Source organism: Myotis myotis, unplaced genomic scaffold (genome assembly GCF_014108235.1).
Source record: "Myotis myotis isolate mMyoMyo1 unplaced genomic scaffold, mMyoMyo1.p scaffold_m19_p_10, whole genome shotgun sequence".
Taxonomy (NCBI): domain Eukaryota; kingdom Metazoa; phylum Chordata; class Mammalia; order Chiroptera; family Vespertilionidae; genus Myotis; species Myotis myotis.
Genome location: NW_023416314.1, coordinates 418,184 through 439,211, shown reverse-complemented (window position 1 = coordinate 439,211; position 21,028 = coordinate 418,184). Strand labels below are relative to the sequence as shown.

The following is a 21,028-nucleotide window of genomic DNA, read 5'->3' as shown; positions in this document are numbered from 1 at the left end:
TCTCCCTCCGCTTCGGAGCGCCCGGGCCTTCAGGCTCCAGGAAGCTGTGAGTCATGTGATTCCGGGCGCCTCTCACGTGACCTCCGACTGGAGGCCGGGGCTTGGGCCAAGATGGCGGCCTACCTGCAGTGGCGGCGCTTCGTTTTCTTCGACAAGGAGGTGGTGAAGGAACCGCTGGGCAGCGATGGGCCCGCTCCCGGGCCCGCGCCTGCCGCTGGGCCCGCTGCTTCCAAGCTCCTCTGCCTCCCTCCTGGCATCACTGTCTGCGACTCAGGCCGAGGGAGCCTTGTCTTTGGAGATATCCTTCCTCTGGCGCTGTCCCTCCCGGACCCCTGCGGAGGCCCCGCTGGGACGGAATCGGCCCCTTGGAGGGTTCGTGCCGCCTGCCCCTCTCCTGTCGGTGGGCGCCGGGTGCCGTCTGTGGTCTGAGGGCTGGAAGAAGGCCATTCTCTCACTTGCCAACCGAGTCATCCCCGGCAATCGTTGAAGCTCCCCAGGCTTCAACTTCCTTATCTGTAAAAGGGTATAAAGTGCCAGTTTGCAGTAGAGTTATTTTAAGATCAAGAAAGGGTGCAGGTTGGCTTTCAAAGATGAGTATGTAAGGTGTCCCCGTCTCCGCTGCCCATATGGGAGTGGCAGGTAAATGAGAGTAGGAGTTTGCTGCTTTGTTCTTCACGGTGCTGCTTCCAAACTCTGGTCTCTAGGGAGCCCAGGAGATAATATGGACAAATCCATGAAAATTTGAAGAGTGCATGTATGTTAGTTGTTATCTGGCTTCTGGTCTAAATGTAAGTCCCCGTGGAGAGGAGGCTCCTTGACTGCGCCGCACATATGGAAGGTCAGGTCTGGTTCTTGTCCCGCTCCCTCCAGCTTACGGGCTTCCAAGCCTACAAACTACGGGTGACACACCTGTACCAGCTGAAGCAGCACAACATTCTGGCATCTGTTGGTGAGGATGAACAGGGCATCAACCCCCTGGTGAGTCCTGGGAAGGTAGCGGGAAAGACCCAGAGGTCTGGGAATGTTTGTTTGCTGGAGGGTGGTTAGCATTCATCCATCTGAGATCTGCCCACAGGTGAAAATCTGGAACCTCGAGAAGAGAGATGGTGGCAATCCACTCTGTACTCGAATCTTCCCTGCCATCCCTGGAACAGAGCCCACTGTTGTGTCCTGTTTGACTGTCCATGAAAATCTCAATTTTATGGCCATCGGTAAGCACAAAGAGGGCAAAGCCAAAGCTCCAGGATTCTTTTTTTTTTTTTTTTTTTTTTTGGAAAGACACTGTTTAAGTTACACCGACGGACTCCGGGAAATAATTTCCAGATCAGAGTCCAGGATTCTTTGTAGATGTTTTTCAGAGTTGCTTCTGCAGCTCATCTTTATTGTTTTCATGGGACCACCTTGTTCTGAGATATTAGAGTTTGGAATAGGAAAGGATTTAGTTTTGTTCTTTGAAAAATGAGTCAGTGAGTACCTATGTCCATGTTAACCATTGGAGAAGCTGGGTATGGAGAGAGATCTCATCACTTCTGAGGAATGCTTCAAGTGGTCGTCTCCCTCTGTGCTTCCTGGCCTTGCAGCTTCAGTGAAGTCATTTCCTGCTCTTTACAGGGTTCACGGATGGCAGCGTTACCTTGAACAAAGGAGACATCACTCGGGACCGGCATAGCAAGACCCAGATTTTGCACAAGGGCAACTACCCTGTAACTGGACTGGCCTTTCGCCAAGCGGGAAAGAACACTCACTTGTTTGTTGTGACGACAGAGAACGTTCAGGTATGACCAGGACTCCACTGTTAGGGGCAAGTGAGAAAGGCTTCTTTCTCCGTTGCTTAGGGAGCTATCATAGGAGCTGACGAGAGGTAGGATTCTGACATTTGTCATCATGTAGCCTCGAGTCATTTGCTGAGCTTATTTCTTCATTTGAGAGAGTAGGAAGAGTTAGAGTTAGGAAAAGAACTCTGGGCTTGTAAGAAAAGACCTGAATTTTTTTTCTAACTAACTTGTGAAGTGACGTTGGACAAGTTGCTTTACTTCCCTGGATGCTGTTGCTCCTAATTTATAACAGCCTACTCTCAGGAATAGTCTTTTGATAAAATAATAAAAGATTGTATTTCTCTTACTTGCAGAATTCCTGTAGCAGATAGTGACGATATACAGGAGGAGGAAAGGTGGTCTCTGCTTGTGTATTTAGTAGATGGGTGATGGCTAATGGAGAAGGCAAGCGACAGGGAAAGTCTTAGGGGGCTGAGAATGAGAAAGAGTTAGTACGGAGATGGGAATACCTTGGGGAAGGCTTAGATGCCGCCGTCTCAGAGGGTGCCTGATAACGCCTTTCTTACTTCTCGAAGTCCTATATAGTTTCTGGAAAGGACTGCCCTCGTGTGGAGTTGGATACCCACGGTTGTGGCCTGCGCTGCTCAGCCCTAAGTGACCCTTCTCAGGACCTGCAGTTCATTGTGGCCGGGGATGAGTGTGTCTACTTGTACCAGCCTGATGAACGGGGGCCCTGCTTCGCCTTTGAGGGCCATAAACTCATTGCTCACTGGTTCAGAGGCTACCTTGTCATTGTCTCCCGTGACCGGAAGGTTTCTCCCAAGTAAGAACTCCAGGGAAAGGGAGAGGGCTGTGCTTGATCCCCAGAATTGACCTGATCTAAAAACCCTACTACCTGGATCCTGTCAGTCTCCTACTTTGGTTTTATGTAGATTGTGCTTACACCTATAATCAGTTACAATGTTTATACTGAAAAATGTGTTGTGCTGCAGACATTTGTTGAGCAGTCCTGATGCCCTAGAATGTTCCAGAGAATTTTGGACATGGTATTGATTTTTGTGCTCTTTAGTAAAAATAAATTGGGGCAGAGGAAGGAGGGATTAAGTAGTCAAAAACACTGTCTCTCCCCCTTCCTCTCTCCCTAAAATCAATCAATAAAAAAATCAAAGTGGCCATTGGAAAGGAAATAGAGGGGAAGCTGAGGCAGAGAAGGTACAAATGTCTGGTGCTTTTTCTTTCCCACACAGGTCAGAGTTTACCAACAGGGACTCACAGAGCTCCGACAAGCAGATTCTCAACATCTATGACCTGTGCAACAAGTTTATAGCCTATAGCGCTGTCTTTGAGGATATAGTGGATGTGCTTGCTGAGTGGGGCTCCCTGTACGTGCTGACGCGGGATGGGCGGGTCCACGCACTGCAGGAGAAGGACACACAGACCAAACTGGAGGCAAGGCCACCAGGTTCCCAGCGCTGGCCATAGGCACCCAGATACTGCTGTAGGGATAGGCTCCCAAGACACGTGGGCCAGAGTGTATCCTTCTCTTTGGGTCATAGCCTTACTCAGCTCCCTTGGGGTAGAAGTACAAGGTAAATGGCCTGGGATGAGGCTTTAGAGCAAGCATGTCAAACTCGCAGCCCGTGGGCCACATGCAGCCCATAATGAATATTTTTGTGGCTCAGCCAATATAACAGTATGTAAGAAATGTTTTAATAGAAATTTCTTAATTTTTACAATATCCTGTAATACATAATTATTAATAACGAACTATAACTGACTGATTGCTATAATCGTGTTGCATTCATTTCCCTTACGTTCAGGCGCACCATTTCTCTCCATTAACACTAGCAGCGAATATTTTAGCAGCCAGTGGCCACATTATTAGTCTTGTACTGACTTGTTTGGTGTGCGCAACAGGAAATATTTCACTTTCGGAGAACAAGAAAATAGGTTTATTTTTGCTTATTAATTTGTGCAGTTACTCAGTGTCTGGTAAGTTAATGTTCAAGAAAAAATATTAATTTTTATTAAAATGTTCTATTATTTTATGTTAACGATGACTCATTTATTTCAGCCCTTTGTATCCAGCATGTCTCTATCGAAACAAACCTAGGTTTCTTTGAAAATTGAAGCTGTAGTTTTTTTTGCAGCCACATACACTTCAATCTTGTTTATTTGGCCCGTGTTAGCCTTTGAGTCTGAAATGCTTGCTAGAGGGAAGTAATGGCTAGGAGCCTGAGCCCACTTTCAGGGTCCACTCTCTGCAAAGAGCCTTAGGAGATAACCTGATGTTGGTTTTGAGGGTATCAGAGGTCTCACCCTGCTAGGATTTAGGCAGATAGGAACTTCAGGACTGTCTGGCATGTGTGTTGTGGGTTCATTCTGGGGAGGTGTCGCCTCAGGACTGCATCTACCAATTTTCCAATCTCTTTCCTTCTAGATGCTGTTTAAGAAGAACCTATTTGAGATGGCGATTAACCTGGCCAAGAGCCAGCACCTGGATAGTGATGGGTTGGCCCAGATCTTCATGCAGTACGGGGACCATCTCTACAGCAAGGGCAACCATGATGGGGCAGTTCAACAGTATATCCGGTCAGTCAAAGGGTGCTTAAGGGTTTTTAGCTCTGAATGCAGAGACAGGCAGCCAGATAGGCTAATACCTGTGCTCGGGGGAAGCGAACGGACTCCACCAGGAACCTTCCTTTTTTTCTGCAGAAACTGTGATGCCTTGAGGGAGAAGACAATATGTGGAAAGAGAATGTTTAGGGTGAAATATTACATGACCAGTATGCGATTGAGCTGATGAACACCTATTATTTTAAACTGCAGTTTGGCCTTTGTTAATATTCATTTTTACCTAATTCTCCCACACATTCTTTCCTTGGTGTTAATTCTTGGAATTTCCTGCCCTAATAAGGGGTGTTAAGACCCTTTCTAACTTCTTTCCCAACTTCTCTAGAATTCCTGTTTTCAGCCAACTTTAAGAATTAGTACTCTGGAGGCTTGTTACTCATGTGGTCCACAGTCTAGCAGCATCAGTATCACCTGGGACTTCGTTGGAAATGCAGGCTCTCTCGGGCCTCTCTGCAGCCTTGTTGAAAAAGAATTTGCATTTTAAGAAGATTTGCAAGTGCCCGGCTGGTGTGGCTCAGTAGTTGAGTGTCAACCCATGAACCAAGAGGTCCCTGATTTGATTCCCTGTCAGGACACATACCCAGGTTGCTGGCTCGATCTTGGTGCGGGGCATGCAGGAGGCAGCTGATTGATATATGTCTCTCTCATCACTGTTTCTGGCTCTTTATTCCTCTTCCTTCCTCTCTCTCAAATCAATAAAAAATATTTTTTTAAAAAGGAAGATCTGCAAGTGATTCCTATGCATGTGAAAGTTTGAAAAGTACACTGATCCAGATGCTTCTTTATGCATGTGTCTCCCTAGAACCATTGGAAAGTTGGAACCATCATATGTGATCCGCAAGTTTCTGGATGCCCAGCGTATCCACAACCTGACTGCCTACCTGCAGACCCTGCACCGGCAGTCCCTGGCCAATGCCGACCACACCACCCTGCTGCTCAACTGCTACACCAAGCTCAAGGACAGCTTGAGGCTAGAGGAGTTCATCAAGGTGCAGGCGGGGGTCGGGGGTTGGAGCAGAAAGGGTATCCCTTGAGGCCCCCACTGAGCACAAGGTGGCGCCCCCAGGGCTTGCCCTTCTTCAGCAGGATGTAGGGAGAGGAAAGAGCTGACCTTATTTGGGGACCAGGAAGGACCCTCTGGCCTATAAACTGGGAAGAGGAATAGCGTTTCCCGCCAGTTCTCTCCTGTCTCCCTTCTTGCTTTATGATGCCAGAACTTCCCTCAGTATCTAAGCCCAGGGAAGTAGTAGTGGGGTACCCCTTTGTCCCCAGAGGAGTCCCTCTAAGTCAGTGATGGCGAACCTATCACAGCTCTGACGCGAACTCATTGTTTTGGTTGATTTTTCTTTGTTAAATGGCATTTAAATATATAAAATAAATATCAAAAATATAAGTCTTTGTTTTACTATGGTTGCAAATATCAAAAAATTTCTCTATGTGACACGGCACCAGAGTTAAGTTAGGGTTTCTCAAAATGCTGACATGCCCAGCTCAAAAGGTTCGCCATCACTGCTCTAAGTAGTAGGGGCAGAGGAAAACTTTGGCTCTTAGGAACTTTTTGAGAGGCAGGGGATCATACTATTTTAAAAGTGTGGACTTTATTATTATCTTAAGAATCTGGTCTTGAATCAGACGCATGTGTCCTGTCCTTTCCCTGACCACACCCTCTTCTGTGCGTGATGCTGTCTACCGTTCCCGGCAGACAAAGAGCGAGAGTGAAGTCCACTTTGACGTGGAGACAGCCATCAGGGTGCTGCGGCAGGCTGGCTACTACTCCCATGCCCTCTACTTGGCCGAGCACCATGCACACCACGAGTGGTACTTGAAGATCCAGTTAGAGGACATTAAGGTAGGGGAGACGCTTTTTTTCCCTTAATTTTCGTGGAGGTGTTTTCATGTGTGTGTTGTTGTTAATCCTCACCGGAGGATATTTTATTCATTGATTTTTAGAGAGAATGGAAGGGAGGGAGGGAGACAGACAGACAGACAGACATCCATCAGTGTGAGGAGAGACACATAGATTGGTTGCCTTCTGAACTCAGTACCCAGGCTGATGCTCTAACCACTGAGCGAGCACACAGGTCAGGGCACTAGGGGAGACTCTTGACTCATAGTTCTGTTCTTTCTCTAGGACATTGGGAATGATGACAGTGCTCTCTCCTAGTGGGTGAGACAGGAACATGCCCTTACTCTGCCCTTTACATTTCCACAGAACTACCAGGAAGCCCTTAGGTACATTGGCAAGCTGCCTTTTGAGCAGGCAGAGAGCAACATGAAGCGCTATGGCAAGATCCTCATGCACCACATACCAGAGCAGATGACCCAGTTGCTGAAGGGACTTTGTACCAACTATCGGCCCAGCTTTGAAGGTCAAGGTGACAGGGAGTCACCAGGCCGCAGGGTGAGGTCCTGGGAGAATGGCTGTTGGACAGCAGGGATCACCTTTGGGGCATCTTAGGTACCAAGCTCACTCACTCCGCCTCCTCTCTCCTCCATTGCCATCTTAGGCCAACTCAGAGGAGTTCATCCCCATCTTTGCCAACAACCCACGAGAGTTGAAAGCTTTCCTAGAGCACATGAGTGCAGTACAGCCCGACTCACCACAGGGCATCTACGACACGCTCCTTGAACTACGACTACAGAACTGGGCCCATGAGAAGGATCCACAGGTGAGGCCTGGTAAAAACTGCAGGAGGTACTGGAGGAAAGACAGTTCTTCCATCTTCCGTGGTTGCTTTGGCTGCCTTCTATAGACCAATAACACCACCATTGGTGGGCAAATGGTCCTCAGTAAGAAGGAGATTGGACTGAGGAGAAGAGATAGTTGACTTGCCTTCCCCCAAGAGGCCTTGTGATTTTTTCCCTTATGTCCAGCAGCTCTCCTCTCTCCTGCCCCAGGTCAAAGAGAAGCTTCACGCAGAGGCGATCTCCCTCCTGAAGAGTGGCCGCTTCTGCGACGTCTTTGACAAGGCCCTGGTCCTATGCCAGATGCATGACTTCCAGGATGGGGTCCTGCACCTCTACGAGCAGGGGAAGCTGTAAGTTTGGGGAATGTCAGGGAAGCGGGAAGGGTCCAAGTCATTTTCCAGGGACAGCCCCTGAGGTGTGCCTGACCTCGCATAGGTATCAGCAGATGATGCACTACTACATGCAGCATGAGCAGTACCGGCAGGTGATCGAGGTGTGCGAGCGCCACGGGGAGCAGGAGCCCTCTCTGTGGGAACAGGCGCTCAGCTACTTTGCCCGCAAGGAGGAGGACTGCAAGGAGTACGTGGCAGCTGTGCTCAAGCATATTGAGAACAAGAACCTCATGCCACCACTTCTAGGTACTCGGGAGGACAGGGTGGGTAGGTAGGTGCCAACTGCTGAAAATCAGGGGCACTGGGGCAGGAGCACTTCAACCCTGTCCAGTGGGTACTGCTCGGTTCATTGTTTCCTCCTGGACCCCAATCTCAGTGGTGCAGACCCTGGCCCACAACTCCACCGCCACCCTGTCTGTCATCCGGGACTACCTGGTCCAGAAACTGCAGAAACAGAGCCAGCAGATTGCACAGGACGAGCTCAGGGTGCGGCGGTATCGAGAGGAGACCACCCGCATCCGCCAGGAGATCCAGGAGCTCAAGGCGAGGTACTGGCATCTGGACAGGTGGAGGGGTCCAGGGGATAACCTTGTCCTTCACAGGGTGTCATTAAATGCTTTCAAAGACAAAAGATTATACGGAGTGTGTTTGAGCATTTCATGCTTGAAGATATTTTATTGGAGGAATTCCAAAAAAGATCGTTATTTATCGCGCTTTGGAGGATATTATCTAGTATAGGTACTTTTCGTTCTGTATTTGCTTCTCTATATTTTACATTTTCTAAACACACATCTAAGTTGTGTTGTTAGAAGCCAGTCAGAAGTAAAAACTTTGCTTTAGAAAATACAAAGCCCTTACTGGTTTGGCTCAGTGGATAGAGCATCGGCCTGCGGACTGAAGGGTCCAGGTTGGATTCCGGTCAAGGGCATGTACCTGGGTTGCGGGCACATCCCCAGTAGGGCGTGTGCAGGAGGCAGCTGATCGATGTTTCTCTCTCATCCATGTTTCTAACTCTCTATCCCTCTCCCTTCCTCTCTGTAAAAACATCAATTAAAACATATATTAAAAAAAAAACAAAAACAAAAAGTGGCCTGGCCAGTGTGTGGCTCAGGAGGTTGCCCGGTCAGGGCACATGCCTGGTTGCAGGCTCAACTCCCAGTAGGGGGTGTGCAGGAGGCAGCCGATCAATGTTTTTCTCTCATTGATGTTTCTCTCTCTCTCCCTCTCCCTTCTTCTCTCTGAAGTAAATAAGAACATCTTTTTTAAAAGAAAAACAAAAGTGATTATATGTATGTATAGTAGACATTAATGCTAACTCTTTAAATATTATTTGCCCTTAATATTGTAAAATGTTTATTAGAGAACAATCCCACAAATATTTACTGAGGCCCTATTATGTTCCAAGTACTGTTCTTTTTTTTTTTTTTTTTTAATATATGTATATTTTTAATTGATTTCAGAGAGGAAGGGAGATGGAGAGATGCTCAACCACTGAGCCATGCTGGCCAGGCCCAAGTACTGTTAGCAGCACAGTGGAGCTTACATTGTAGAGGTAGAGACAGACAGTTAACATATTAAATAAGCAAAATGTTATAGTATGTTAGATGGTGTTAAGTTCAAAAAAGAAAATTGAGGAAAGGAAGTAAGGGTGAGGAGTGTGTGTGTGAGAATTTCTAAGGTGTTCGGGAAAGGCCTCTCTGAAAGGGCCACATCTGAGTAAAGACCTGAAAACAGTTTTGTAGCAATTGTGAGGCTGAAAGAGAAAAGTATCCCTTGGGTGGTTGGGCTTCCTGGAACATGCTGAGACACTGCAGGCCCAGCACTGTTGTTTTCTGACCTTCATAAGGTGGTAAGGAGAGCAGGGCCTGGATCTCTCTCCTTAGTGACTCCAGCTGCCTTCTCTCTCAGCTTGGCTGTGGGCCCTGCCCTCACTTGCTGGGGTCCAACCCCAGCAGGTCCAGGGGTCCCCAAAGGAACAGTATGCCATATATGCCAGGTCCCTTGAAACAGCAAGGATGGACCGGCTCCCAGCAAATTCCCCGTTTTTTATTTTTTAAAAGCAGGCATTAAAAAGAAAAACCCCAAATGCTCTCTTGTATCCATTTTAAGAGTAGGATTGGCGCTTTCCGCTATTACCTGAGTCCTGATCTATCACCCCAGGGAGAGCTTGCCAATCCTGCACTTTCCCAGGGTGGAAAGGCTGCAGTGGGGTTAAGGATAAGGCTCCTTGGGCCTACCTCCTCCCATGCCTTTACATTTACCTTTCCTTCCTCAGAAAAGCATGGACATACTTCTTGTATAAAACGTTCTGTCTGACTGGGAGTAACCTTAATTCCTCTGCTAGCAAGCATATGTGTTAAAAGATCAATACAGAGTCTTATTTCTTTAGACTCAGTATGGCACATCTTAATCTAAAGATCAATACAGAGTCTTCTTTCTTTGGACTCAGTATGGCACGTCTTCTCAATCTAAGTTCTGTACTATCCACCTTCTTACCCTACTTATCCTCTATAGGGGGGTCTGCAGTACCCTGGTGGAGTCCTATCCGTCCCGAGTGTGGGGTTCTCATTGGGGGGGTGGGGGGGCTTACCTAGGGGAATCCTGTTCCAGGGGTCCCCAGAGGTGTGGACGGAGTCGGCGAAGACTATCCACCCTCTTCCTATGGTGGAGTCCTATCCATCCCGAGAGTGGGGCTTACCTAGGGGTCCCTGTTCGGGCGCCAGATGCTGGGGTCCAACCCCAGCAGGTCCAGGGGTCCCCAAAGGTGTGACGGAGTCAGCGAAGAAGGAATGACACAGAGACAGCGTTCAGATGATCAGCAGCCTAGCCAGGATCTATAGCCAGGATCTCCAGCCAAGTTCTGGTTAGGATCTCCAGCCAGGTTCTGTGTCCATGTTCTCTTGCTAGGTTCTCCAGCCAGGTTCTGTCCAGGTTCTCCAGGCAGGTTCAGTCACCAGGTTCTAGTCAGGTTCTCTTGCCATGTTCTATCCAGGTTCTGTAGCCAGGTTCTGTCTCTAGGTTCTTCAGCCAGGTTCTCTCGCTAGGTTCTGTCTCTAGGTTCTGTGGCCAGTTTCTGTCCAGGATCTTTTCCATGTTCTCTCCAGCGAAGTTCTTCTGTCTCTAGGTTCTGTGTCTAGGTTCTGTGTAGGTTCTGTGTCCTGTTGTCTTGTTACATCTGTATTTATACCAGTTGATTCCAATCCTATCAATCTCTATTCCAAAGGTTAGGGCGTTTCTTATCTCCATTCCAGGGAGTAAAGATTATGTAGCTTAAGCATGATTGTTCGTAGTTAAAGTGATTAATTACCCGCCTGGCACTTAGTTAAGGGGTTTTATTCCCTCCCTAACTTCAGGGGAAAATCCCTACCTGGGGAAACAACCTTTCTCAGAGAGGTGACCTTGGTTAAAACACATAGTGCCAAGAAGGTGAGCAAACATATTAAGAACAGTATGCCATATATGCCAGGTCCCTTGAAACAGAAAGGATGGACCGGCTCCCAGCACTCACTGTTTGCCACTCCTTTCTGGTCTCCCTTGCCTGTAGTCCGAAGATTTTCCAGAAGACCAAGTGCAGCATCTGTAACAGTGCCTTGGAATTGCCCTCAGTCCACTTTCTCTGTGGACACTCTTTCCACCAACACTGCTTTGAGAGTTACTCGGAAAGTGATGCTGACTGCCCCACCTGCCTCCCTGAAAACCGGAAGGTCATGGATATGATCCGGGCCCAGGAACAGAAACGCGACCTCCACGACCAGTTCCAGCACCAGGTTGGAAAGAGTGGCTAGATGAGTTGGGAGCACTGCAGGGGAGCCCATTTGAGGAAACAGGCACTTCAGTTCTGATTCCTTCTTCTTTCCCACAGCTCAAGTGCTCCAACGACAGCTTCTCTGTCATCGCTGACTACTTCGGCCGAGGCGTTTTCAACAAACTGACCCTGCTCACTGACCCTCCCACGGCCAGGCTGGCTGGAAGCTTGGAGTCTGGGCTGCAGCGGGACCTGCTTGTGCACTCCAGGAGGGGCACTTGAACAGCTTGAGGGCAAGAGGGGGGTGATAATGGAGGCCGAGCAGCAGGAATCCAGGACTGAGGCAGAGCTAATGCCCAGGAGTCAGGCAGGCATGTCCCGGCCTCTGCTGTGATACCCTTCAGGACTGAAGGGGATTTTTTTTCCTGCCTTCTCTTTGGCCAGCCCACTGTTTTTCCTGTTAACTTTCTGAGCAGCGTTGATTATTCAAACCCTGGGGGAGGGCACCTCAACAACCTCCAAGTATAGGCAATAGCTGCTTTATTCTCCATCCGAGAGCACCAGTCTGTGCTTGGGTCCTTGCTCCCAGAGCCTATAGATAAATGATTTCAGCCCTGGCCCGTGTGACTCGGTTGGGTGTCATCCCATACACAGAAAGGTTGCTGGTTTGATTCCCAGTCAGGGCACATGCCTGGTTTTGGGTTCATTCCCCAGTAGGGGGCGTGCAACAGGCAGCCTATCAGTGTTGCTCTCATTACTGTTTCCCTCCCTCACTAAAAAAGCATTTAAAAAATGTTTTTTAAAAACTGATTTCGGGGTTGATAAAGTTATTCTGGGGACTCGCTGATTCTTTACTGTAGAATTACTTCTCTTCCTCTGCATTCCTAGAGCTCCACGACCCACTTCCTTCACAGACCGCTTTAAGATCTTGGTTTGGCTTCGTTCCGTGAGTGGGCGGGGCCTGTGGCATCTGGTAGGGTCCCGCTTACTGAAGAGCCGCCGCAAAATTCCAAGGACTGAGGCCCCCCAAACAGTTCTGCTCTCTAGTCTGACTGGCTCTGTGGTTCTTTGGACAAAATACTTAGGTGGGAAGCAGGTTCTGGTAAGAGCCTTGGGCCTAAGTCTGCCTTCACGGAAGGTACTCGGTATCGGAGGATAAGCAGGATAAAAAGGTCTGCAAAGGGGAGCAGGGGCTTCATCTGGGCTCTCAGCCACTGACCATCAGCGTTGCGCGCCGAACTGTGGAGGTGGAGGTAGAAAGGAGCAGGCGGGAGGCTGGGTTTCAAACCAGGAAGACGGGCAAGGAAATCGCCGTCGGCCTCAGCTGGACCGAGTAGGGGCGGCACCGCAATGGCCCCGTCTCCGTCGTAATCCTAATTCCCGCCCAGGGCAGGCACCGCCCCTCCGAGGGCGGGCGCCGGTAGTGACGTAGCCGGGCCAAGTCGGCGCCGCGGACGGAGCGCAGGCTGCCCGTGGCGCCCGTGCCCGCCAGCCGGTGCCGCCGGCGTCCCGAGTTCGGAGCCCTGCGCAGGCCCTGCTGACCGGGCACTGCCATGTCGGCCCCCAGCCACGCGGCCTCGCCGGCGGTGAGTCCTGAACCCGTGACCCTCGGGACTTCGGTGTCCAGACTAGGGATGCAGTGATTGGCTTCGGGTTACCACCCTCTGTGTCGTCTATTGGTCGGAACTACTGTCCGTCTCCCCCCCTCTCGGGCCCGCCCCATAGCTGTTATAGGGCCAGTCGCTGAGCCGCCCTTTGGAAGGAGAGGAAGTGGGCGGGCGGTGCGGAAGGGGTTAAGAATGGAGGATTGTCCCCTCCTGCTGGGTCCGGGTGGGAGTCCTCCAGGGCTGGCACCGGCGGGTCTAGGTTCAGGTGGCCCAGACCGAGGAAGCTCGTGCGCCGCAGTAGCGCCCAGACCGAGAAGACGGGCCGTTCCCCGGGATCCCTTCCCAAGGGCCGGGCCGCGGTGGGGTCCCCCCATCTTGGGAAATGTTCCACGTGCATCCAGAGGGGAGAGCACGCCCCCAGTCTCAGAACTGCACACACACATCCAGGAAGAGCACCTTCTTCCCTTTTTCCGTCTCACCAGTCACCCAGCCCCAGCCTTCTCTCCAAACCCCAGCTGCGCCCGGCGGTGTGGCTCAGTGGTTGAGCGGGGACCTCTGAACCAGGAGGTCACGGTTCCATCCGCGGTCAGGGCACAGGCCCGGGTTGCGGGCTCAGTCCCCAGTGTGGGTTGTGCAGGAGGCAGCCGATCAGTGATTCTCTCTCATCATTGATGTTTGTCTCTCTTCCTCTCCCTTCCTCTCTGGGATCAATTTTTTTAAAAAAAGCTGCAACGCACCCCTGGGTCACTACCCTGGGGGCGGGAGGGGAGCGCCCTCGCCCTCGTGTCTCCCTATCCCCAGCTGCTCCGCGGGAGCTCTGGGCTGGTGCAGATGCGAACTGCAGAGCCGCTGGAGGCTGCTGCCAGCCTGAGATAAGAAAGAGATGGGCAGCTGCTTATCTGCCGCTGTCCAGCCTGCTAGTGAGTAGAGGATTCCTTGCCACTGCAGACATTCCTGAGCACTGGACCGGGAGTAGAAAGGTCTGGATTCCAGCTCCAGCCCTCTGCCCATTAGGAGCTGTGTGACCCTGGACAAGTCACGTCACCCTTTGGAGCCTGGCTTTGCTGTTACAACATGGTCCCAAAGACGTCTGCCCTGTCCACCTGATATGTGGCGGTGAAGATAAAAGCGGTAGCTCTAGCATATACATGCTAAATAAACCAGTTTCGATGGAATCATTTAACTTGACTATGTTGTGCAGACTCAGTGAACTTAAGGGATTGCCTGAACCTAGCAGTTCTGGGACCTTAGATGTCTTTCTGTGGTTTTCCTGTAGCCCAGAATTAGTGGCCATGTTTAGCATTCCAAGCCTAGCCTAATTTCTCATGCTCCCCCAGGGTTGGTTTTTGTTTGTTTAATGTTTTTTTATTGATTTCAGAGAGGGAGAGAGAGAACCATCAATGATGAGAGATTCATTGGTCAGTTGCCTCCTGCACAACCCCAATGGGGAATCAAGCCTGAAACCCCAGGCATGTGCCCTGATGGGGAATTGAACCATGACCTGCTTCATAGGTTGATGTTCAACCACTGAGCCATGCTGGCCGGGCCAGTGTTTGTTGTTTAGAGAAGAGATAGGAATGGAATATACTGCAGTCCAAGACCAACTAGCTGTCACCTACTCCTCAGGTGCCGCCTAGCGAAACAGCTCCCTGGGCTAAAGATCCCAGAACAGGGAAAGTTGGAAGTATCTACAGTGGCAATTGTCAGGTCTAGAAAGAAATAAGGTCTCAGGCTGAAGAACCCAGTTCTGCTTGCTTGGCACCGAACACCTTTGTCCTGGAAGGAGAGTGTGTTGAGTTCTTGATTTGATGTCCCAATATTTCCTTGTTGGTGAAACCACAGGTAGAACTCCAGGTGCATGTCTCTTAGTCTTATAGAACATCAAAGACAAATGATACCTGGGTCCAAAACTCTTCATTTTATAGATGAACAAGAAAGTACTGAAGGGGTGATGTGCCCAAGGTCACCCAGCCAAGAGGCTGAGCAGGACTATACATCAGGTCTGTTGACCTCAGTCCCTTGTGTAATCATTCGATCAGATTAGGGGGTTCATGGTTTGGCAGCTGTTGGATAGCTCTTGGATCTAGGTGGCACTGACGCTTAATGCCTGTTCTGCTGTGGATGCTTGAACTTGTCCTCAGTGACTCAGCCTGTGTGGCCCCAGCTGCCCTGCCCCTCCTGCCGCAGTTCCCACCCTCTCTGTGGCCACGTTGATGGCCCTTATCTCTTTGCCCACCTGGCTCTGTGCAGCACTCCACTGCCGTGGCCAGGATGGGCTTGTGCGTTCAGTGTCCTGGTTAGTGCAGCAATAGCAGATCCTACTGTCGTTTCCTTCTGGTCTCTGCTTCTCTAGGTCTGTGAGGAGAGCAGAAGGTACCGGGGACAGGAAAGGGACCGGCCTTGGGTGGCTGCTGGCCAGGGGCTGAGATTCCTTTCTTCCAAGCCAGTGATCTGTTTCTTGGACAAGGTGTTGAGGAACACAAGGAACAGAGGGACTGTGACCTGGGAATTTTTTTTTGCAGGAAGAAAACAGCCCGAAGATGAGAGTGATTCGCGTGGGTACGCGCAAGAGCCAGGTGAGTGCAGGTACTGGGTGGAGGTTTGTGGGAAGAGTCTGTGTGCACAATATTATAAGTTGGGGGAACCAGCAACTCAGGACTGGAGGAAATGGGGTAGCTGGGTGTTAGAATTTTATGCACAATGGCAGATTGCATTCTGTGGAGAGAGAGTCCCTGGGCTGGGGAAGTTGTTGGGGTGCAGAGGACTCCCAAACCAGACCCCTCTCCTCCCAAGGTGGACATTCAGCACCTTCTTTGAATTCCAATCCCTTCAGGATTGTCTTGACCCTATGAGAATCTGAGCTCAGGGCAGTGGCCAGGGAAGGACAGGACTAATGCCAATTTCTGCCCCCAGCTGGCGCGCATACAGACGGACAGCGTGGTGGCAATGCTGAAAACCTTAAACCCAGGCCTGCAGTTTGAAATCAGTGAGTTTTCCGGACAGTAATGGAAGTAATGGGAAGCCCTCACCTGCTCTGGAGGGGAGAGCACAGTGTTTCCAGCTTTGCCTGGGACCACAGCCTGGTCCTGTTGCTGCCAAGAAATCTTGCCTACTCCCAGTTTGGAAGACTCCTCACCCCTCTACCGGGGCTAGCCTGGCATTTAATGTCTTTTGCATTGAGCCTATTTATTTATTTATATTTGTTAATCCTCACCTAAGGGTATTTTTCTATTGATTTCAGAGAGAGTTCAAGGGTGAGGGAGAGACAGAAATATCAATGTGAGAGAGACTCATCGATTGGTTGCCTCCTGCATGCACCCCAACCAGGGCCAGGGAACCTGCAACCGAGGTACATGCCCTTGACTGGAATCGAACTTGGGACCCTTCAGTCCCCAGACCGATGCTCTATCCACTGAGCCAAACCAGATAGGGCTTGGGTCTTTTTATGAGGGTGTTGATCTTCCTGAGAGATTGTACATTCCCAGAGGGTTGGAGCTGGGGCTTATGTGCCCCTGTGTCTACCCTGAATCTTAGCAGAGTGCTGGGTTTAGTAGGGGCACAATGAATACTGACCAATGTGTGACTGGTTGACTCTCTCCTCAGTTGCTATGTCCACCACAGGGGACAAGATTCTTGATACTGCACTCTCTAAGGTAGTAATGCCCGCCCACCCCAACCCTTGTCCCTTCCTCTTTCCTTCTTCCAAGAGATTCATTCTCTCGCTCTTGTGTGGCAGATTGGAGAGAAGAGCCTGTTTACCAAGGAATTGGAGCACGCGTTAGAGAAGAATGAGTAAGTGAAAGACAGGAGAGTGTGGGCCCTCCCAGCCTCTGTGTGCAGCAGACCTGGGTATCAGCTAGGCTGCTGGGCTTAGACTCTTGGATAGGCTCAAGAGGGAGTCATATGTGTGTTTTTTAGGCATCAGAAAAGGAGAGTGTCCTGATTCTGAGCCCAGAAAGATTGATGGGGAGGGGGGAGGAGAGGAGGAGAGTGGGGAGAAAGGGAGAAGGTCTCAGGGTCCTGAGGTCTCAGGCCTGCTTTTGGAACTGCTCCTGGCTCGGCCACTGAAGTAGAGGCGGGATGGATGGAGCAGAGATGGAAGCTGCTGCCTGGACCCTTCTCCTGCCCCCATCCCATCTCTCTAGAGTGGACCTGGTCGTTCACTCCCTGAAGGACCTGCCCACTGTGCTTCCTCCAGGCTTCACCATTGGAGCCGTCTGCAAGTAAGTGCCCTCTGCATCTGGGCCTGGGCTGGGGAGGGGGCAGGATAGGCAGTGAGTTAACCTTGGCTTTTCCCTTTGGGACTTGGCCCTCTGCCCCTAGGGCTGGCTCCCCTGCTCTAACGAGTAGTAAGCATGGCAGAAAAACTCAGAAAATGCCAGTTAGTTGGCTATCAGGAAAAACTGGATATGACCTGAACTGAGACCTCTCACTCTACAACCCTCCCTCCACCCCCTAGGCGAGAGAACCCCTATGATGCTGTTGTCTTTCACCCAAAATTTGTTGGGAAGACCCTAGAGACCTTGCCAGAGAAGAGGTGAGTGGGGCCTGGCTAGGCATCTTGGTGGAATATGCACAGAAGCTGGAGGACGGGGAGGAGGAGGAAAGGAACGGTGACTGGGGTTACATCTCGCTTTCCACCCTGTCTTTGAGCAGTGTGGTGGGAACCAGCTCCCTGCGAAGAGCCGCCCAGCTGCAGAGAAAGTTCCCACATCTGCAGTTCAAGAGCATCGTATCCTTTTAGAGGAGGGCGGGGCGCAGCTGGAAGGCGAGGTCCAGAGGGCCTGAGAGTCCCTAAAATGGAAAGAACTTCCAGAGGAAGTGGACCATGGGGCAGTGGATTAACTGTCCTTCCATTCATCCACTCATAACCCTTTCACATCAGCATTGCCCCTGCTCAGATAGAATTTACAGTTTGGGGAGACAAACAGGCATTGATAAAACAGTGATGCTGAACAGTGATTACTGAGGGGGGAGGGAGGTGATGGGGAAGGGCTGGGCACTTCCATTTTTATGTTCTGTATTGTTTTGAATTTTACAATGAATATGTAGTGTGTTTTATAAAATAAAATGGTATGTGATAAGTGCTCTAATGTGCAAAGTAGGGAATTCTCTGGAAGCTTCTAACTGGAACATCTAAACACAGATTTTGGGGGCAAGGAAGGCTTCTGAGAGATCTTTGTAATCTTGGGCAATTTATTTGACCTATCATTTTCCTCATCTGTAAAATGTAGATACTAATAAAACCTTCCTCATAGAGTTTCTGTGAAAACTAAATCAGTTGGCATATGTACATAGCATTTTAGAATAGTATCTGGCATATAATATGAATTAAGTGTTAGCTGCTTCCATTAAGCTGAGAACCTAAAGATGAGAAGTTGGCCAGCTAGAAAACAAAATAAGCCAATCAGAGAAAGATAAGTGTCACATGATCTCACTCATATGTGGAATCTAATGAACAATGTAAACTGATGAACAAAATAGATCCAGAGACATAGGAGCATGGAACAGACTGTGGAATCTGAGGGAAGGTGGGGGTGGGAAGAGATCAGCCAAAGACCTTGTATGCATATATGCATAACCCACAGACACAGACAATAGTGTGGTGAAGGCCCGGGGATGGGGGGAAGACGGGGGACGTATGTAATACTTTAAACAATAAATATTTAATTTTTAAAAAGTTAGGCAGCTAGAAAGTTTCAGGCAGAGAACAATGCGCATGTCCTTAGCATCTCTCCTCAGCGGGGAAACCTCAACACTCGGCTTCAGAAGCTGGACGAGCTGCAGGAGTTCAGTGCCATCATCTTGGCTGCAGCGGGCCTGCAGCGCATGGGCTGGCAGAACCGCGTGGGGCAGGTGGGGGCCATCCCCTTCCCCTCCCAGTTCATCTTTCCCCCCTGCCTGTATTTAGTGGTAGCTAATGTTCTTTTTGAACACCCTGCCTCTAACACTAAGCTGGAAAGAAGTTTCAGGGAAGATTGGGAATCAGAGGCTGACTCCCTCCTTTGCCTGTCCAGGCTTTCTGTCTGATAGGGAGCCCCCCGCTCACTGCAGTATGTCACTCTGTCTCTATACTTCTGCCTGTTCTGCCCCCACAGATCCTGCACCCCGAGGAATGCATGTACGCTGTGGGTCAGGTATGTTTGCCCAAGGAGCTGGTTTTACAACCATGTGCATCAAAGTTCCCAGGGAGGGGCAGGCCTTGGAAGGCTACTCGATCAAAGGGCCTTGGGGAGCAGTTGAAGGTGGGCTGGTTCCCACCCTTAGCTCCATTGGTCGGGAAAAGATTGGGTCTGATGTCTTAGGCCAGCGGTTCTCAACCTGTGGGTCGTGACCCCTTTGGGGGTCGAACGACCCTTTCACAGGGGTCACCTAAGACCATTGGAAAACACATATATAATTACATATTGTTTTTGTGATTAATCACTATGCTTTAATTATGTTCAATTTGTAACAATGAAAATACATCCTGTATATCAGATATTTACATGATGATTCATAACAGTAACAAAATTACAGTTATGAAGTAGCAACGAAAATAATTTTATGGTTGGGGGTCACCACAACATGAGGAACTGTATTAAAGGGTCGCGGCATCAGGAAAGTTGAGAACCGCTGTCTTAGGCTGTTCTTCCATCAGGGAGCCCTGGGCGTGGAAGTGCGAGCCAAGGACCAGGACATCTTGGACCTGGTGGGCATGTTGCACCATCCTGAGACCCTGCTTTGCTGCATTGCCGAACGAGCCTTCCTGAAGCACCTGGTAGGGCCTGTGTTCCACCTGTGGTGGAACAGGAGTTGGGATGGGTGGTGGGGAGACTGTCACATTGATGCTCTGTATTTAATGGTAACTTATTCTTTTTTTTTTTTAATATATATTTTATTGATTTTTTTTTACAGAGAGGAAGGGAGAGAGAAACATCGATCAGCTGCCTCCTGCACACCCCCTCCTGGGGATGTGCCCGCAACCAAGATACATGCCCTTGATCGGAATCGAACCTGGGACCCTTCAGTCCGCAGGCTAACGCTCTATCCACTGAGCCAAACCGGTTAGGGCTGGTAACTTATTCTTGAATGTTGTGTATGAAGAGGACCCAGGTCTGGGCCCTTAGCCTCCTTTTCAGTGATGTCCTCACAGGCCTATGAATTTCTGGACTCTGGGCACAGGGTAGTTAAGGGTCTTTGGGGTTCACAGGGAGACCTTCTTCCTGCAGGAAGGAGGCTGCAGCGTACCTGTAGCAGTGCACACAGCTATTCAGGATGGACAGGTAAGCAGGGAAGTGGGTGGAAAGGTAGGGAAGGACTGGCATTTCTCCCTGTGCATCCCCTGTTGCCAGCAAGAGCTCTGGATTCCAAGTGGTTTCCTCTCAGGATATACTAAGGCACCTGTTTGCTTTCCCAGCTGTACCTGACTGGAGGAGTCTGGAGTCTGGACGGCTCAGAGAGCATGCAAGAGACCATGCAGGCCACCATCCACGTCCCTGCCCAGGTGCCAAGGCGAGGGTGAGGGAAGGGTAAGAAACAAGCCTGCCTCATCTCCCCTTGAGTGCTCACCAAACCCTACGTTCTTCCCTCACCCAGCATGAAGATGGCCCTGAAGATGACCCACAGTTGGTGGGCATCACTGCCCAGAACATTCCACGAGCAGCCCAGCTGGCTGCTGAGAACCTGGGCACCAGCCTGGCCAACTTGTTGCTGAACAAAGGAGCCAAGAACATCTTGGACGTCGCACGGCAGCTTAATGATGCCCACTGACTGGTCTGTGGTGGGCTGCTGCTGCCCAGGCTGGCACCCTAGGCCTCAGGGGCCTGAACTGCAGAGTCAGACTTCCAGGGACGGCCTTGCCTGCTCAGTAGGTGGGGCGTCTTCTCTTTAGAGCCCAAGCCTTTGAAATGTAATCGAGTCTGCTAATAAACCAGCTCTGAAGGTGCCTTTGTTTTGGTGGGCTTGCAGGGAAGAGGACAAATGAAACCCTTTACTCCTTCAGAGGCTGGGAACGGCCCAGAGCGCTTCTGGAACCTCCTTGTTTCTGCCTCCATCGTTCTCATTTCACCTCCAACAGCAAATTGTCTCCCAGGGACATTAAAGAAGCTATAATCTTAAAAGTCCTGTTTGCTCTATTAACCAGTCTTATAACAGCGTCTCCCCTCCCCCACTGTCCCCCCCAGAACAGAGGGACCTAAAGTCATC

At 50.1% G+C, this 21,028-nt stretch overlaps 2 protein-coding genes across 11 annotated transcripts; both read left to right on the top strand.

Annotated features, from left to right (window-relative positions):
* The first annotated feature begins 19 nt into the window (after window positions 1-19).
* On the top strand, window positions 20-12,821 carry VPS11 (VPS11 core subunit of CORVET and HOPS complexes). 4 transcript variants are annotated; one of them, XR_004970260.1, is made up of 16 exons: window positions 20-372; window positions 871-978; window positions 1,076-1,211; window positions 1,612-1,775; window positions 2,351-2,598; window positions 3,023-3,224; window positions 4,216-4,367; window positions 5,212-5,398; window positions 6,112-6,258; window positions 6,622-6,810; window positions 6,917-7,078; window positions 7,308-7,447; window positions 7,533-7,735; window positions 7,852-8,037; window positions 11,034-11,256; window positions 11,352-11,493. XR_004970260.1 is itself a non-coding variant. In XM_036324051.1 (16 exons), exons 1-16 carry the CDS (start codon window positions 112-114, stop codon window positions 11,514-11,516), a joined length of 2,859 nt encoding a protein of 952 aa, XP_036179944.1. In that variant the 5' UTR covers window positions 26-111; the 3' UTR covers window positions 11,517-12,821. The 4 variants fall into 4 exon arrangements, 3 of the variants coding, with proteins under 3 accessions (XP_036179944.1, XP_036179946.1, XP_036179945.1); XM_036324051.1 differs by having other exon boundaries at window positions 26-372; window positions 7,866-8,037; window positions 11,352-12,821; XM_036324052.1 differs by having other exon boundaries at window positions 28-298; window positions 830-978; window positions 7,866-8,037; window positions 11,352-12,821.
* Window positions 12,682-20,943, top strand: HMBS (hydroxymethylbilane synthase). Of its 7 annotated transcripts, none has more exons than XM_036324059.1 (14): window positions 12,682-12,820; window positions 15,364-15,417; window positions 15,755-15,827; window positions 16,445-16,494; window positions 16,578-16,633; window positions 16,987-17,064; window positions 17,301-17,378; window positions 17,498-17,573; window positions 18,584-18,697; window positions 18,940-18,978; window positions 19,482-19,601; window positions 20,053-20,106; window positions 20,241-20,327; window positions 20,420-20,943. In XM_036324059.1, the coding sequence occupies exons 1-14, from the start codon at window positions 12,788-12,790 to the stop codon at window positions 20,591-20,593; spliced, it is 1,086 nt and encodes a 361-aa protein (XP_036179952.1). In that variant the 5' UTR covers window positions 12,682-12,787; the 3' UTR covers window positions 20,594-20,943. The 7 variants fall into 7 exon arrangements, with proteins under 7 accessions (XP_036179952.1, XP_036179948.1, XP_036179947.1 ...); XM_036324055.1 differs by having other exon boundaries at window positions 16,915-17,064; XM_036324054.1 differs by having other exon boundaries at window positions 16,912-17,064.
* Window positions 20,944-21,028: the final 85 nt, after the last annotated feature.

Excerpts from the sequence above, each read along its gene's own strand:
- VPS11 (XM_036324051.1), top strand. The coding sequence starts at position 112 with ATGGCGGCCTACCTGCAGTGGCGGCGCTTCGTTTTCTTCGACAAGGAG. Across the intron at positions 373-870 it reads CGGAATCGGCCCCTTGGAGG|CTTACGGGCTTCCAAGCCTA; the intron begins GTTCGTGCCGCC and ends CGCTCCCTCCAG. Across the intron at positions 1,212-1,611 it reads TCTCAATTTTATGGCCATCG|GGTTCACGGATGGCAGCGTT; the intron begins GTAAGCACAAAG and ends TGCTCTTTACAG.
- HMBS (XM_036324054.1), top strand. The coding sequence starts at position 12,788 with ATGTCGGCCCCCAGCCACGCGGCCTCGCCGGCG. Across the intron at positions 15,418-15,754 it reads TGGGTACGCGCAAGAGCCAG|CTGGCGCGCATACAGACGGA; the intron begins GTGAGTGCAGGT and ends TTCTGCCCCCAG. Across the intron at positions 20,328-20,419 it reads CCATCCACGTCCCTGCCCAG|CATGAAGATGGCCCTGAAGA; the intron begins GTGCCAAGGCGA and ends TCCCTCACCCAG.